Below are 16,430 nucleotides of genomic sequence, written 5' to 3' on the forward strand. Positions count from 1 at the left end.
ATCGCAGGGGGGGAGGATTCGACTCGTCAGAACGTCGTAAGTGTCACAGGCAGGAAAGGGAATCTCGCGCAGACGAGGCATGATGTGGAAGGATGGTGAAAAAGTGACACACACACGGGGACCAGTTCATATAGCGCAGCAGTCAGTTAGGGTCACCAGAAAGGAGGGCCCATCAATTAAATGAGCATTAAGCATGATTCTACAAAGAGTTCAGCAGGAGCGTTTCGACGGGCGAGAGCACTTACTTCGCTGTACTGTGCTGGACCGTGTTCCGCACGTATTCAGAGACAGCGAGATCAAAGCGCCGTATGGGTGGTGCAGGTCCATCCGACGCTGTTGCCGGACTGACGCGCCCGACCGCAAACAACAACGGCATATCGAACTCGGGGACGTTGTCATAGTACGACTCCTGCGACGGATCTCCTGGAAAGGGGAAGAACTGCTGAGGCTGGGCGTCCAAGAGGATCGGGCCATCGCGATCGAAATACGCCTTAGCGACGACGAACGCGAGCGTGTCATCTCGAGCAACCTGTCCTCCTACAGGGCTATACACACGAAGCTGAGCGGGGGTTGACGACGTAATCTCGGAACGGAACGCAGTGTCGTAAAAACAGTGAGATCCCCGTCTGCTCTGAGCGGCGGACGCGGTTGATCAAGCTGAACATTCCGACGACGAGTGCGGTAGACATGTTGGCTGGTGGCCGGAGGGTGAGGCTGCTATTTTGCGGCAGACACTCACCAGGTTTTAACATCCTCCGACTGAATACATTCCATACTCACAGGTCGAGGGAGCTGAATCTTGACACTGCAATGTCGGAGGGATCTCAACCGCGAATTCCCATTGGGTGCGGAATAATTTAATTCAATAAAAGGCGTATTTGCGCCAGCGATGCATTCGATGTCGACGACTTCATGTCCACGGGACCACTCTTTTGGGCGACCCTATGTGCTGGCGTCCACCGAGGCATTCAATTGTCCACAATTGCATTCAATCCGACCCACGTGGGAAACAGGGAAACACACAGGAGGCTGTCGACCAAACAACAACATACAAAAGCCGACCATCTGCTTGTAGATACGATTAATAGCGACAGGGCAGGCGCACGACGCGTCTTTCAGCTGCTCTTCCGCTTTTGTCACAGCCTTCACTCTTGCCAACGGGTTCTGGACAGCTAGCTCTCTCAATGGTAGACCATCTCAAAATCCATGATACGCATCGCGTTAAGTGTCTCAAGCTAGGAACCTAGTGGCTTCATCAACCAGGAACGAGGTATCGTCAAGGTATCGCCATGGATGGTCTTCAGTTTCACGCTTCATGAACGTCATGATACGGCCAAGGGCTAGTCATGTGTCTTGCCAGGCATACCTTTCCGGTGAAAATGTGACGCTGAACGATTTGCCCTTCTCAGGCGTGAAGACATAAAGGTACCCTACGATGTATGAACATTCTGGCTACGTCGGTCCGGTGCCTAAGTCCTAAGGTCAAACTCGAGTCGACAGTGCTCAGCCTTAGGCAGTGCAACCAGATATGAAGATGTATCGGAACATTCCATGATGGGTGATTGAGAAAATGGAGGTGAATCATCACTGATGTCTAACGCAGCTTTTAGTCCAGGGGCAATATACATACACAGGGAATTGGCGACTATGTGGGTGCCGCGGTGCATTCCTCGAGCCCACTTGAATGACGGTCCGGCATAAATCGTGAAAGTATCTCCCGTGCTGAAACAAAAAAAACAGTATGACAAGCCACCGGAGACTATCCAGTGCCGGTGGCGGGAACCAGAACACGGCGTTGGAACCGTGTTTCAGAAACATCGCTGATCATGCTTCTAATATTGAGCTTCGCTGCCACGATTCGTCGTTCGAACTATATATGCAGAGAAACTCGCTTGGTACGAAAACTGGCCACATCTCATTGCTCCCAATAACCATGTCTTCACTCGCTCTCGAGCCTCTGTCTAGATATGCCTTCGGTGAGTAGACCAATCTTTGATACTCTCCGGTCAGAGTGGTGACCAGCGAGCAGCAGCTACCATATCATGGATGTCATACGATTATCGTCAGTGACTCAACCTTTTGGTACATATTCAATTAACTAAAGGCGTTTTCGACCACAGTCTTAACCCTGAACCTAGAGGTACGTGGCTGTCAGATTCTTGCCTTTTGGACAGTCACGACCGTGATAGTCTCATGCTGCTCTCTAGATAGAGCTGATTTGGGTGAGTTCACCTAACTACGCCAATAACAGCAATGGACCTATGATGACCTATGGTTATCCTTAGATGAAAAGGCACACGGTAATGTCATTGGTTTATGGAGTGGTATGTATATCATTTTACACGCACGCAAGGATGAGCTAAAAACGATACACATAGCTGCGCTATGGTGGCATGCTATGGGTGGCGTGAGTGGGGCTCTCAGCTTGATATATATACGTTCTGCCGGATTCATCCATCATGTTCTTTGCAGGCTACAAGGTTAAGTTGCATACCTATCATCTGACTTGAGGCATGCAGTACTGACCTTTAAATAGTTGTCATTGTGAATATGGCGCCATCCACCCGAGTAAGCGTGACTACATCGTGCCCCCGACACTTTTAAATCTACTCACATTGAAATTATTTCGGTAGACGTAGGTATTTTCGCAGCTTGTGCCTTCATGGCCTGACCATTGCTTCGCTCTTCGGTGTAACACAGGTGTAAGTTCAAGTCTAGCTGCACTAACTGTCAGATTATTTATGATAGCAATTCGACGTAGGCGATATTATAACCGACATTTGTACGGCAACCGAGCTTATCATCGTGCTTCTGCTAGAGGGTAAGTCTATACTCGTCAACGGATTATCCTTGAGTGACGCAAAGGCTCGGGCAGGAATGATGGCGCTCCGAGTACACATCCTTCTTGGAAAATCAAAGCGTGTACTCGCAGCACTCGTGATAGGTTTCTTGGCTAGCCAAGTTGTTACGTTGGCCGTCATTGTTTCATTACTTGCGCATGGGGGAAGTATCATACCACCAGGTGACTCCGAGAAATCTTCTCTCCGCCTGATCTAGAGCACTTACGAAATATCCCACATGCTCTACAAAGCAAAAATCGCGATATCTGGTATGAAGTCTTGCAGCAAGGCATCTTCCGACCCTCAATGGGTCTACTCGCTATGCTGCTCCACGCTGCTGATATACGAGCTGATGTTGATTGCGTTCTGCCTACATCACGCTATCGCGCACCTCGAGCGACCATTGTGGACATCCATAAGAAGTTACACTGGTTCTCTGACATCAATAATAGTTCGACAAAGCCTGTTCTATTTTACCGTGTGGGAGAATCGCCGCCTCTTCGATGAATATACAGCTGCTGACATCCTCCTACCAGCGCATTTTTTGGCATCCTGATTACCGCTATGAGCCAAACCCCAGCCCTTCAATCTGTGAGACGTCCGCCCCAGTTACTCTTATTTTCTAATTAGATTGAAAGTCTGCTGCATTTCTTATTATAAACTCAATAGCAGACTTCGTTTTACTGACGATGATAGGTCCGTGGATCGTGCTCGACCTTCGAAGACAGTACGAAGAGAATATCGACAACTATAATCTACGCGTACTGAGTCTTACAACATTGCGCTTTGGAGATCGTTCTGTTGAGGAGGGATAGACATGCCTGGTTCGACAAAAAGTACCTGCTAGAATCTGACAAACAAATAGGGGACGCAACCAGTAATGTAGCTCTAAAGAGACAGATATGTACTGCTTGAAGGTGCCAGCCTGACATAAAAATATGAGATCACCTTCCTAGTTATGGTGTACGAGCACTGATAGGTGTATGTGAATATTTCGTAGCGGCCTCTCATCCTCGTGTTCTATTGTAACTCTCCATTTCACTGAGCCTCACAGTCATACATCCCACTTGCCCTGCTCTTGAATGATTCTCTCAGGCAGCTCACAGGTCGTAGGCTATGCATATAAAGCCCTGGCCCGCGCCCCCAACGTACTGGAGAATCTTGATGCTGCGCAAAGATGATCAAAAAATCAGGGCGTAAGCATAGATCAGTGCACGTCTTTACTCACATTTCTCTTTCTCGCTTCGGATTATTCATATTCGTCCTGCTGCATCGTTTTCCGGCTCGGTTACCCGTCTGTATACCCCAAGCTGGTTTACTACCTACTCCATGGGTCCGTTCGTGTGACTGTTAGATGTCGTAAGCACCAATGGATAGATAGGTTTGAAATTGGCTGGTCCTTTGGGTTGTTACTTTCCTGTCCAAATGACTTGGACGTTGATCGAATGATCACGGATCTCCACCTGCCAATAACTAGTCGCCCTGTCCCAAGATCTCCGATATAATCTACGGTAGTAACATTTCGGGGCCGTGGTTGTTTGAGAGCTTTAGCATCCAACGATCATGGCAGAACAAGGGGTTTGAATTCAAGGAACACGACACCAACACGGCACCTCCTGTCCCTCCCCCGAGCTACTTCCTTTCACGGAACAACATCGAACACCGTTTCAGTCGGGGGCTGTGAATGGCAGAAGGCGTCTATATTATTTGAAGTTGTAATCTTGACATACGAACCTAGCTATGGAGTCATGGTACTGTCACATCCACGAGTGCAAAGCGTGAGTTCACTAACCCTTCATCTACCCGACGTATGTCCAGCCTCCTCCCGACTCCTCGCCTCCGCCAAACTCAGCTCAATCGCAAACCTCAAATCATCATCCATCTCCTCTTCCACCCCTCCACCTCCAGCACTTCCTCCACCACTTTCTGCAACGCTTCCTCCAGCACCGCCCGCTTCAACACCCGCATTCTCCGCACCCTCACCACGCCCAAGCCTCGCCATCTCCGCCGAAAGCAACGACATACCCCCACGCGCAGCCACAGACGAGAACGACGACGGCGAAGCCGACCCCGCAAACGACGAGCCGCTCACACTGCGCGGAGCAGCTTGCCTACGTCCGCTGTTGCTGGGACCACTATATTCCATCGCGGCCAACCGCTGGTTTTGATTCCGATTCTGAGCTGGCGGCGTCACAGGAATAGACGACGAACGCAGCGGCGTGGTCCACGCAGACGCAGAGCGCGATGACTCGACGCTGCTCGATACACCCGACACCGCACTCGAATGCGATACGGAGCGCGACGCCGCGGGCGACATGGAAAGCGCGGCTCCGTATCCGAATCCTGGTCCGCTAGCGGGAGAACGTGAGAACGAGCGTCCGCTCTCCGAGGCCGACGCGCTCGAGCTGACGGGTGGGAAGTGGTCCTGATCCGATCCGGTTGCAGGGGGTGTCGACGCATCAGAGCCCGAGCCCGAGTTGGAGTTGGAGTTGTTGGCCGCGGAAGCAGAAACACTGAGGGCAGCCGAAATCGCGCTAGCGCCTGCCTCGCGTGGCTCGGCAACATACGGCGGGGACACTTGAACCTTCTCGTTGGTCCTCGGAGCCTCTACGCGTGGTCCAGGCCTCTCCTTGTGCCTCTCTCTATGTCTACCTGAGTCTGAACCACCGGCACGCTGCCATGCAGAAGACAACGACGGGCCCGCCTGTGGGACATCATCAAAGTCACCTAGGAACACGCCCTCGTCGACGCTGGACGCTTGCATTTGCTGTCGCCGCTTCCGCTCTTCCTCGTCGCGCGAGAGCATGAGCACATACGCGACCGCCTCCTGCTCGCTCAGCCCGAGAACGTCAAGCCCGGTGCGCTGCTCGCGCTCGCGGCCATAAACACGCTGCGCATATGCGCGCTCGCTCTCGAGCTCCTTGCGCGACTCTTTGATGTCCTTAAGCATCTCGTATTGCGCTACACCGCCCCATTTACACGTCAGCCCTACTTCATCCATTACAGGAAAAACAATAAGAAACTCACAAAACCCCTTACTCGTCGCAATCGCCCTCGACGACCCCTTACCAGCGTGCTTCCTCGATGACCCTTTCCAGTGCCTGCTATCCTTCCCAGGCACAGGCCCAACGACCCACGACATCACCCTCCCCCCAACACCAATGCACACCGACTCGCGCTCGAGCAGAATCTGGCTTACACCCGCCCAGGCACCGCCCGCGCGCGGACGCGACGCAGGCGAGACAAAGTACCGAAGCGGCACGAGTGTTATGGCGTCGTACACTGTTGTACTCCCACGCGAGGAGCCTACGACTACCACTGTGGGTGACCACGCGATCGCGGTGACAGATCCGTTGTCGAAGGCTTGAAATTTGTGCGTAGGGAGGATGAGGGACGGTGCGCTGGCGGAAGAAGCCCTAGGAGGGGAGGTGTTGATGGGGCTGATAGTGCTTTGTGCGGTAGTGCTGGAGGATTCGGTGAAGGAGCTCCAGTCGAAGATACTGATGAATCCGAGCTGGTCCCCAACAAGAACGAGAGCACGTTCTTTGGTTTCCGGCGAGGCTGAAAGGGACGCAGTGGGAGTGAGGACGGCTTCGACGGCGGAGACGTATCCTTCTGAATCTTCGCCAAAGAGATACGTGGTCACTGCCTTTGTGACCAGGTTCACATGGAGGCGATAAAGATATGGCTGATCGGCATAAGCAACTAGAAGCGTGGCGTATTCGGCATCAAGATGCGTGATGGAAATGGAGTGCAAGTCGGGATTATCGAGGATGCTATCGGTCCTACGAAGCCGAATCCGCGGCGATGCGATGGGGATGCTTGCCACTGTCGCCTCTGTAGAGTCGTTCAAGAAGCCATCTAGTCCGGTCCAGAGAACGATATCACCGTTCTTCAGCGCCGCTACGAGCACCCCCGATGACAGATTAGCGGTCATCTTGACCACTGGAACGGGGACAAGCTGCCTGGTCTGCTGCTCGCTCGTCCAGACGCAGCGCACATGCTTGCTCTCCCACAACTTGACCTTCCCATCTGCGCCCGCCGACGCAAAAACACCGCCCTGTACATCGCCAACCACATCAACCACCGCTCCATCATGTTGGTCAGCCCCATGGCTCCGCCTGAAATGATGGCTCGTCCTTCCCGAGTCCATCGCACGGTTCGCCAGCGTCGTCCCCACAGCGCCGTTGCGGAACCCCCAGTACACCCTTGCGGTGCCGCCGTCCGACGCGAGACGGAGCGCCGAGACGTCGGGGCTGAACTCGGCATTGGGGTTGCCGATGCCGGGCCCGGTGCCAGCGGCATCGAGATAGCCCTTGAGCTTCTTCCCGTTGAGCGGGAGCGAGCGAGCGACGACACCGTACTTGAGCGAGGCACTGAGGAGGCCGTTGGCATTCATGAGGTGCATAGTGTTGATGTCGGCTTCGTCGAGCGGGGAGTGTGTCACCGTGCCATTGCGCGAGAGCTCCCAGCGGCTGGAGAAAGCCGAGGTCGGTTAGCATATATCCTCGGTTCGTTCAAAGGAGCGATGGAGGGGGAGGTGAGGATAGGAGACAACTCACCGAAGAATACTGTGCCGAGCGATAAACTCTTTGCGCCACGTCCTCTCCGTTCGACGAAGGAGGAGTACGGTAGCGTCATCGAGGTCCCGTTCTGGGCCTACGCCGAGGAACTGGCAGATAAAGGCACGCCGCCAGGTGTTGTCATCCTTTATGTGTTCGTAAAGACGACCATTGGTCTTCGATAGGTTGAAGAGGTCTGGAGGAGGCAAGAAAGAGGTGATATGCGTGAGGGATTCTGTGGGTAGGGCAAGAAAGAGGGAGAAGCGGGGCGCGTCGTCTCCATGTTGATCTGGGTGATAAGGGTCTTTAAGAGTGTTCTTGTGTTTCTGACTGTCCTTTCTGTGTGCTTGATCGGGTCTATGAAGCATATAACAGTTGGATCGTTACAAGTGAGAGTTGTGTCGCAGACAAATGGGCAATGGTGCCTGCGTGAGCGGATGGCGGTGAAAATCTGAGGAGAAACCGAGTCGATGACAGTTCACGACTCCCGATGAGTCAGAGTGTTTCTCACGGTCCATCGCTGGGAGTCATCGCGATGACATTCAACGACTTGACTCAAGCAAGGCTTCAAATGATGCAGGATGACTAGTGTTCGAGAACAAGCTGGATATACTCGAGCAGCCGAGCTCAGAAGTGCAGCACTTCCGGCACCCCTGAGACTGAAGTTTAACTCGAGAGTACGACATCCCCACAGATGAACATGCCCCAAACGCTCACTTGCTGCCACGGCCAAAGAAACGCCCCAGCCAGCTTTTGCGAGCGCCGCCATTATCTTTTTCTTTTGTTGTTATGGGCTGTCGTCTCTGTCGCCTGACTGGAGGCGGCTCCTCGGACGAAGAGAGTGATGACTGGGATGGCGGTTTCTCAGCGGTCGCGTCGCGGTAGCGCTTCTTGTACTCAGCCACAGACTCTCTTGGGCCCGACTCCGATTCCCACATCCCAACCTTCTTTTTCCTGAATGAAATGGATCGAGGTCAGCGCCAGAGTCGTAAGAGGGTGATGAAAGCGACAATGGTATAACGTAACGACCAGGCTTACCGAGCTTCTTCTTCGCATCTTTCGTGCTCTTCCTTGCCCTCAGGTCCATACTCGGCCCCCGTCAGACTGTATACCTCCGCCCATCCTGCAGAGAGCATCTCGAGCGCCAAGTTTTTCCCGCGGAAGAACGTGCCAGGGAGAAGTCGCGGCGGGTAGGTTACCACAGCTACCTGCGCTAGTCAGGTTCATTGTATTGAACCTGTTAGCAGGTAAACGGTCGAGGCAACTGAAAAGAGCACGCACAATCCGGGAATACTGGTCTCGCCGTACCAACTGGCAGTAAAGTGTCTTGCCTTCGATCTTGCTCTTGAGCCATGCCAGGCTCTCTGCGGAGTATGGCTGCGCTTCACGGCCAAAATGCGAGGCCTGATGAAAGCCCAGTGCTGTCAGCTACGATAACACTGCCAGCAAGAGATTAGGGCCGGGAGAAGGAACAACTTACTTCTGGGGCATCCATGCCAGCAATCCGAATGTGGATAGTCTCACCCGTGAGGTCTGTTCATAACAGAATAACTAGTTGAGCGCGCCAGAAGGAAGCAGTCGAACACAGACAAAGGCTTGTACCTTTAGCTTTGGAAGGTACCCACCGAAACTTGATCGGGCGCCACCGCCACCCGAAGGCTGGTGTATGATACAACCTGAAGTTGTCCGCATCACCTACACTATTACATAAGGTGTATCAGCACTATTCGGCGCCATCCGCGAGGCGCACACGAGTAGCAGCAGCACTCACCTGGTCACTACACCCCGCACCCACCGCTTTCGTTCCAGCACATCCGGCGTTACCCACCCTGAGCTCCTCAACCTCCTGAAGAAGCGGCGATACACAAACGCGCTACCAATCGCAGACCCAGCGCCGAGCGCGAAGCATGAGAGCGCAAAGACTTGCTGGGATGTGTCAAACTTGTACGTGCGACCTAGCACATTCGCGACAACGGGAGGTTTCGAGCGCGGATCCGACGAGTTGCTAGAGCGAAACCATGGGATGGCGGGCATTGCGTCTAGAGGTCAGGCTAAGGCCGCCTCCTCGTGGTCACAAACAATCCGTCGGCAGGTGGTGGTTCGGACATGAGTGCAGCCTGCAGTGAGGCTCTGGCGCGGTGAGCTTTGTCTGTTCGCAAAAGGAAAGCCCCTGAGTGCGACTTTTTTGCATTGACCCGAGCTCAAAACAGAGATCATCATCTACGAAAGCTGAATGCTAAACTTTCCGTGTTTCTTTGGCTTGTTCCTCCCCTCGCAAAAGATCCATGCCTCATTTTTGTGCCACCCAATGTTCTTTCAGTACCACGACCCATCCCAAGCAAATCAAGTCCACACCACACAATAAATAGAACGGACCCTACACGTCACTCACGACCTAAGACCAACAATACCTCTCCAAACAACTCTCACACACCCCACTCCTCGCCGTCCCCACGCGCTCCCTCGCACGGTCCACAACCGCACACGCCAAACACGCCGGCCACTCCGGGTCCATCGTCTCCCCAGCACTCGCGGGGTAGCCCTGCGTAGCGAGCACGAACGTCTGGTCGAGCATCGCCTGAACCTCGCTGTCCTCGTACGAAAGCTGGTACGTCGACGTGTTCGTCACAGGCGCGGCGCCGTCGTGTGGCGGGCCGCCGTTCGCAAGGTAGACGACGAGCGGGGTGGAGAGGTTCGCTGGCGTTGTAGTGCACCCGAAGAAGGTTGGACGCGTCGTTAGGTTCTGCGAGGTGAACTCGGCTGCGGTGGTTGGCACGGGAGGGAAGGAGTATGCAGAGGGGAAGAGGGCGACGCGGTCTTGAGTTGCCTGTCAGTGCGAGATATGGGTGAGTTGGGATGACGTTTCTGAGGGCTGAACTTACAATGAGAGCGCTTCCATCAGCGAAGTTATTCTCGTCGCTGCTCTATAACGGACTTAGCCTCGCGGTGCACTTCCCATGTCATACAGTAGCAGATACTCACCACATCAATCGCAACAATGATGTCAACGCCCCGGGCTTTCACAAGCAATGGTTGCAGCGGCACATTCTCGCCATCTTCACCTCCGTCAACGAGGTGCAAGCTACTCTGCTTAGAGGCACCGAATGTGTCGGGAGCGACCCCATAGAACGGATTCGGCCAGTATGCGTACAACTCGTTCTGCAGGCCCGGTAGGGAGTCTGACGCTGCCGCCAGAAGGGGGCCAAAGGTGTCATTGAGCAACTATGAAAAACGGTATGCGAACAGCACATGTGAGTCGAGTAAGCAAACCAAGTGTTGGAGCACGCACCTCAAAAGTAAGCCCATTGAACAGTTCCGACGACGAAGCAGCGACAAAAGACGACTGGTCGTAGTTTGTCACGCACAGGCTGCCGTTCGTCGTTCCAAGGTACTTTGTCGGTGCGAATGCCGAGAGCAATGGATCATAGGAGCCCATCTCATCTGAAGAAAACACCATTTCCGTCACCCCTCCGTGGCTCAGTTCATCATAGGAAATGTGTACCCACAGACGTTAAATTCCATGATAGGATTTGTGATAGGTTCGACGTCGCCCGGTATGATGGCGGACGCGTTTGTGGTGGGGACATCAATGTCCGTGACGACAATTGGGAACGGTATCTGGTACGACTCGAACATTGACCTATCTCAGCCATCCGGACATAAGCAATCTACATCTTCAACGAACTAGATCAAGGTGGGTTGCAACTCACGTATTCGCAATCTCCGAAAACAACACCCCCGCACCGTGCGGATACGACTCATCGTAAAAGTTGCTCCCCGTCGTTCCATTCGCGAAGTGCCTCGCCAGGGTCCGAGACCACACATCCCCAAACGTAACAGGGTATCCAGCAAGTTGCTTACCCAGGATCTCATCCACGCACCAGCTGACGTACGCAGCATCCACAAGCGGATCGTCGCTCGGCGTCACAAAGCTGTAGTTCGCATGCCACCCGCCCCAGTATGCATTCGCGTCGCTCGCACCGCCGGGTGCTGCGTACTCCGTCGGCGGGAAGATCAAATTCTGGATGGTGGGAAAGTTGGCTTGTGCGAGCGAGCTGACGAACCACGCGCCGCCCGACAGACCGGAGAGGTACGATGCGCCCTGCAGCAGTCCTCCCGTGCCCGCTGCTGCGCTCGTCCCGTTTCGCCCGTCAAGCGCGTTTAGGAAGCCCGCGCCGACGATGGCCGCTCTGTACCCACCCCCGCTGGTTGCGATTCCTAGCGTCGGCCCGCCAGATTCATTGGCCAGCAGCGCTGAGACATATGAAGGGAGCGTCGTCCCACTGGCGGCGGCCTCCACGTTCGACAGGTAGGTCTGCCACGCGCCGGGGATGACCTCGCTCTTGCGCGACTGGATGTATGCGGCTTCGCCAGTGCTTAGTGTTTGGTTCGAGGCGGCGGACCCGGCCATGCGGACGAGCTGGAAGTCTGCGGGGCATGCGCCCTTCGTGGGTGTGTATGCCCCAGTTGGAACAACTTGTGATTGTGCCGTTGTCCCGATAAACGCAAGAATAAGAGAAAGTGAGACAAAGGAGAGTCTGGAAGCCATCGCGAGTCGGGCGACGCTCCGCCGGGTATGAACGATGGGTGCGGAGGCAAGTCAGGAGACGCAGGTGCATTCTCGTCCCGCCTTTAAAGCGTCGAATGAGCCTGGCATATGGCAGCATATGGCCGACGTCAAGCACCGGGGCCGTGCGAGTGTGTCTTAGAATACCCAGAATCCCAGATCGCCCGGAAAGAAGCGGGGGAGTGAGACACACAACGTTCCTTTCACCCGAACCGAGGAACGGTACGCGTCCACTCTCGTTCCAACCGCCTTCGCCAAGCCTGGCCATTGAGGTTCTGCTGGACAATCAGGCTTGGTTGTGAGTGAGGGGTTGAGGATGGACAAAGAACACGGCGAAGTGGGTTAGATGAGAGAAGCGGCGAAAGACGCTCGTCCATGTGGAACCAACTCGGTAACGGGCTTCGCCGGCATCATGCCGGCATCACCGCATAGGCACAAATACATACGAAACATCCTCGCAACGTTCGACCACACGCGCGTTCGAAACAGCGGAAACGTGCGAGAATGACCTCACTGCGCAGTGCAATACTGGCCAATAATAGGGCTCTGAACCGTGGAGAGTCGACCGCTGCTGCTGACCGGTCCCGGACGACAAACCATACGAAGCTCGGGCCGGGGGCATATAAACCTATCAGACCTAGCCATTCAAACGAGCGTCTGGTTCGAGACTATTTGAAGGAGTATCGGGAGGGTTGGTAAGGTTGCGAAGGGAATGTCACAGTTCCTATCAGAGAGGATGTTTGCAGCAACAGTACTAGTAAGACTTGCTTGCAACGGAGTGAAGTAGGCAGGAACAAGGACGAACCGCCCCCGCTCCAGCTGATCCAGCGCAGCTCACTCAAACCTTTCGAACCTGTTTAAGAAGCGACGACACACGAACACTCCGCGTAGTGCAGACCCAGCGCCGAACCCGAAGAGTTGAAAAGTTGCTGGATGCTAGAGATACGATGCTCAATACGGTGTTCATTCAAGACATGCGGCGGACTTTTGGCTAGCTGCTCAAGACAGGGCTTACATGGGCATTTAGATGGTAAAACAGGCTGCGAGCTGCAAGTCTTCCTCGCTGTGGGCAAACCCAATCTGCTTCCAGAATCCAGAATCCAGATGGTGTTGAGGTGGTGGTTCGGACGAGAGGCACGGACCATCGGCGCGGTGAACCGCCCTCGTTATAAAAAAGGAAAACCCCTGATCGCGACACATCTCCCAATTCGCCTTTCTATTGGCCAGCAACTTGTGCTCGCTCCCCTTTCTCAACTTTTTCCTCATCGCGTTTTCCGTCTTCACCTAAGGCGACCTTGATGATCTCTGGAGGCAACTATACACACCAACTAAAATTCGCGGCTCTCCTACGGCATCTGCTCCATTAATATTCAACATTGGTAAACGGCCTCGAGACGTTATCTGAGGCGCCCTCCCAACTTCTTCTCCGATAAGAACGCTGCGCCCGCTCTGATGCCCCACGAACTCCAGGATATCAGCAACTGCTCCAAATAGCTGCTCTGAGACGGTGTATGTGCGCTTATTGCATAGCGGGGGTGGGTTCTCCATGACTGACGTGGCGATGAATAGCCTTCAAGTTACCGTTGGGCCTGAGGATGGTTTTGAACGAGTCGCTGGAGTTGCGGACCAGGTCTGGCGATCGAGCTGTGTTCTAATACTTGGGTAAGCACATTTGCATGTCGGCTCGCACTGTTCTGACTTCATGAGGGTGTAGACATTGGCGCTTTTCTTGTACCAAGGTTTTTATAGCAGGGACTTTGCTTCCTTCTCTCGGCGAGGCTGGGCTGTTGCTTGTAAGATTCCTTATAATGATACACTGCCTAATGTTTATCATGCACCATCGGCCATATCAGTTGTCAGCAAGGTCGTATCTAATGGCTCAATCACTTTCTTAACATCGTTGAACTGACGCATAATTTATAGGCCAGTACTTCGCCCAATGTTTTCAGTGAGCACGCTTTGTTCGTCATCTCGTACGCCACGAGGTATGTTGGTGGTCATTGACTGAAGTTACACACTTGGACGGAAAACTGGTCGCTACCCCTATTTCTTCCAACCTAAAGCAGGTGCCTCTTTTCCCGAACCCCCCGGGAATACGCATCAGTATCTATTTCTCGTACCAGCAGTGGGTATACAGGGTGAGAACCATACTATCCCCTGGGATCAGAACCGATCACATAAGGAAGAAGCAGCCTTAGACAATATCTAGGAGCCGTCGATACAGAAAAAAGATATAAGTAGACCGTAACATCACAGACCAAGTACACGCTCATTCATATCCCTATTTCATCTGCTCACAATGACCGCTACTTTCACAAAGATCGCACTCGTTGGTGGTGGTGGAGCTGTAGGGAGACCCATCCTTGACGTTCGTTGTTGCCCATAGCTATCTCTGAGCCACTCTGACTTAGCTACGATAGAGCCTTCTCGCTGGTGGCGCTGCTACAGTCGTCGTGCTGTCCCGACCAGAGTCGACATCGACGTTCCCTTCGCACCCAAACCTTGCTGTTGAAAGAGTGAAGTACGACGACGTCGGTGCTGTTGCAGCCATCTTGAAGAAGAGCAGCATCGAGGTACTGGTCTCGGCAGTCGGCGGCGGGGGTCTTGAAGGTCAGACCTTGCTCGCCGATGCAGCCAAGCAGTCGGGCGTACAGGTGTTCGTCCCCTCCGAGTTTGGAATTCCCACTGAGGGTGTGACGGAGGGATTCGCAGTTGTAAAGACGCGGGTTGCTGGTGAGCTCACATACTTTACGGTGCTTATGTACCCTTATGCATTACCTTGTAGACTACTCGAAGTCAATCGGGCTTCCCGCTGCTCGTGTCTATGTGAGTGGGTTTGACGCAACACGTGCCGGGGGCAGGACGATCTTTAACCACGCAACTTTGTAGACGGGGGCATTCGCGGATCAAGCCTCATGGATTGGCTCGGTTAAGGAGAAAGGGAAGTTCCTCGTGCTCAATCCAGGCGACAAAGCGTTCAGCTTGACCTCACTTTCCGATATCGGAGGTAATTACTCCGCTCATATCACTCGAACAAATGTATCTCATGATGTGTTTATCACCTTTCCAGGCTTCGTCGCCTACGCCCTTACAAGCCTACCGCCCACCAAGCTCAAAGATGCCACATTCCGCCTTCAAGGCGACCGTCTCAGCATCATAGGCCTTGCAAACCTGTTCCACGAGCTCAAGTCAGTGCCAGTTGAGCGCGTGAACAAGTTCCCCGAGGACATACCTGGCGTTCAAGCCAAGGCATACTTGGCAGCGCAATTCAATGTCGGAAAGGGTAGCTCGAGCTGGGATCATGTCCAGAATAAGGATCTGGGCCCCGGCGCCATCTCAAACAACTTATGGGAAGGGCATAAGTGGCAGACTATTAGAGAGGTGATAAGTTCCAGCCAGTAAATTGACTCGAAGATAGTTTATGTAACACCACCTGTATTATAGTTGCACAGCATGAGTGAAAACTTCAAGTGAGTAAAGTTGATGCAGACGTACTTTGAGCATGACGAACAAGCAACAGGGACATTCAAGACTTGTAAAAGCAATGGAATTAGTAAGTGACCATAGCACTGCTTGAAAATGGGTCTGAGCAGTCAGCAGAAGAAACTCATCGCGTTGATTAGAGCCAGCGCAACTATAATACGTCCTCCGGTCAGCAGGAAGTTTCATCCACCATTCGACGTCGTCCGTGAACCATAAAGCCTGCTCGGCTTTTTGACACTAGAGCATGAGTTCATTTTCACAGCGTCAACCTCATTCCACAACATTTGTGAACGTACTTCCGCGCCACATGACTTCATAAGTTAGCTCCGCACCACATGCCTTCAGCTTATAATCGGATACGAGTCTCTAGAAAAGCAAGGCAGGCCTGCATATCACACCTACTAATTTAATTGCCCTTATGATGCTGCGTCAATTATGCATTATGCAGCATTAACCCGATGGCAGCGTGTCGGCGGTAAACCAAGTCTTGCCTACTTCTTTGTTTAAATGCCGACTCCGAGCTAGTAAATATTCGATTGCCCTTACTTGGGTATTTCTCCCCAGGGAAAGCTGCGCCGACGACGCATGCTGAGCGTTGAACTCCATCGCTAGCACCGGTATTGCGTTTTGCTTCCCAAGCAAGCTTCTCTTCCACCCTTCCTCAATTCTCCGGATCACGATGAAATGCGCTGACTCTACACAGATTTCGAATGAACAGCTTTTTGATGCGGTTGGAGTATGACGGCAGGACATTTATACCAAACCAGCAAGTGTAGAACCATATGCATCTGCAGCGGTATTCAATATCAATGGCTAGAGTTTGGGGTGCCCCTCCAAACACGGGTCACATCGAAGAACTGACAGCATGGATATTTGGGTTGTGCCCCATCTTTATGCACTGTAAAGTGGGAGCACATATAAGTACCCTTGTGTATTGGACAAGACGAAAGGTTGGACACCCCATCTATCATGACCTCT

At 53.2% G+C, this 16,430-nt stretch overlaps 6 protein-coding genes across 6 annotated transcripts; 2 read left to right on the plus strand and 4 right to left on the minus strand.

Annotated features, from left to right (window-relative positions):
* Positions 1-1,933: 1,933 nt before the first annotated feature.
* Positions 1,934-3,347, plus strand: CONPUDRAFT_77615 (uncharacterized protein; the record flags this gene model as incomplete). The annotated part of the gene is made up of 8 exons (XM_007776662.1): positions 1,934-1,976; positions 2,105-2,140; positions 2,208-2,222; positions 2,286-2,407; positions 2,640-2,702; positions 2,749-2,821; positions 2,876-3,022; positions 3,058-3,347. 8 exons carry the CDS (start codon positions 1,934-1,936, stop codon positions 3,345-3,347), a joined length of 789 nt encoding a protein of 262 aa, XP_007774852.1.
* Positions 3,348-4,635: 1,288 nt separating this feature from the next.
* CONPUDRAFT_93606 (uncharacterized protein) lies at positions 4,636-6,777 on the minus strand (the record flags this gene model as incomplete). Its single annotated transcript, XM_007776663.1, has 2 exons — positions 4,636-5,801; positions 5,868-6,777. 2 exons carry the CDS (start codon positions 6,775-6,777, stop codon positions 4,636-4,638), a joined length of 2,076 nt encoding a protein of 691 aa, XP_007774853.1.
* An 855-nt stretch (positions 6,778-7,632) lies between these two features.
* Positions 7,633-9,487, minus strand: CONPUDRAFT_85587 (nuclease). Its single transcript, XM_007776664.1, has 6 exons — positions 9,174-9,487; positions 9,005-9,102; positions 8,883-8,935; positions 8,684-8,806; positions 8,441-8,610; positions 7,633-8,356 (listed from the first exon to the last, which is right to left on the minus strand). Exons 1-6 carry the CDS (start codon positions 9,434-9,436, stop codon positions 8,116-8,118), a joined length of 948 nt encoding a protein of 315 aa, XP_007774854.1. The 5' UTR covers positions 9,437-9,487; the 3' UTR covers positions 7,633-8,115.
* An 85-nt stretch (positions 9,488-9,572) lies between these two features.
* On the minus strand, positions 9,573-12,128 carry CONPUDRAFT_112708 (lysophospholipase). Its single transcript, XM_007776665.1, has 6 exons — positions 11,113-12,128; positions 10,909-11,042; positions 10,692-10,843; positions 10,385-10,624; positions 10,285-10,326; positions 9,573-10,229 (listed from the first exon to the last, which is right to left on the minus strand). Exons 1-6 carry the CDS (start codon positions 11,949-11,951, stop codon positions 9,798-9,800), a joined length of 1,839 nt encoding a protein of 612 aa, XP_007774855.1. The 5' UTR covers positions 11,952-12,128; the 3' UTR covers positions 9,573-9,797.
* Positions 12,129-13,256: 1,128 nt separating this feature from the next.
* CONPUDRAFT_85589 (uncharacterized protein) lies at positions 13,257-14,015 on the minus strand. Its single transcript, XM_007776666.1, has 5 exons — positions 13,893-14,015; positions 13,825-13,833; positions 13,684-13,762; positions 13,539-13,631; positions 13,257-13,478 (listed from the first exon to the last, which is right to left on the minus strand). The coding sequence occupies exons 1-4, from the start codon at positions 13,968-13,970 to the stop codon at positions 13,621-13,623; spliced, it is 177 nt and encodes a 58-aa protein (XP_007774856.1). The 5' UTR covers positions 13,971-14,015; the 3' UTR covers positions 13,257-13,478; positions 13,539-13,620.
* Positions 14,016-14,268: 253 nt separating this feature from the next.
* Positions 14,269-15,371, plus strand: CONPUDRAFT_93609 (NAD(P)-binding protein; the record flags this gene model as incomplete). Its single annotated transcript, XM_007776667.1, has 5 exons — positions 14,269-14,337; positions 14,390-14,702; positions 14,755-14,795; positions 14,859-14,976; positions 15,040-15,371. The coding sequence occupies 5 exons, from the start codon at positions 14,269-14,271 to the stop codon at positions 15,369-15,371; spliced, it is 873 nt and encodes a 290-aa protein (XP_007774857.1).
* Positions 15,372-16,430: the final 1,059 nt, after the last annotated feature.

This window comes from Coniophora puteana (genome assembly GCF_000271625.1).
Source record: "Coniophora puteana RWD-64-598 SS2 unplaced genomic scaffold CONPUscaffold_18, whole genome shotgun sequence".
NCBI classification, from domain to species: domain Eukaryota; kingdom Fungi; phylum Basidiomycota; class Agaricomycetes; order Boletales; family Coniophoraceae; genus Coniophora; species Coniophora puteana.

Bases quoted from the DNA above. Each gene is read 5' to 3' on its own strand.
- CONPUDRAFT_85587 (XM_007776664.1), bottom strand. From the start codon at position 9,436: ATGCCCGCCATCCCATGGTTTCGCTCTAGCAACTCGTCGGATCCGCGC. The intron at 8,611-8,683 runs GTGCGTGCTCTT...TGACTAGCGCAG, and splicing joins GAGACCAGTATTCCCGGATT to GTAGCTGTGGTAACCTACCC. The intron at 8,357-8,440 runs GTAAGCCTGGTC...CATTTCATTCAG, and splicing joins AGATGCGAAGAAGAAGCTCG to GAAAAAGAAGGTTGGGATGT.
- CONPUDRAFT_112708 (XM_007776665.1), bottom strand. From the start codon at position 11,951: ATGGCTTCCAGACTCTCCTTTGTCTCACTTTCTCTTATTCTTGCGTTT. The intron at 10,625-10,691 runs GTGCGTGCTCCA...CGTTTTTCATAG, and splicing joins TCAATGGGCTTACTTTTGAG to TTGCTCAATGACACCTTTGG. The intron at 10,230-10,284 runs GTAAGTTCAGCC...TCGCACTGACAG, and splicing joins CTGATGGAAGCGCTCTCATT to GCAACTCAAGACCGCGTCGC.
- CONPUDRAFT_85589 (XM_007776666.1), bottom strand. From the start codon at position 13,970: ATGACCACCAACATACCTCGTGGCGTACGAGATGACGAACAAAGCGTG.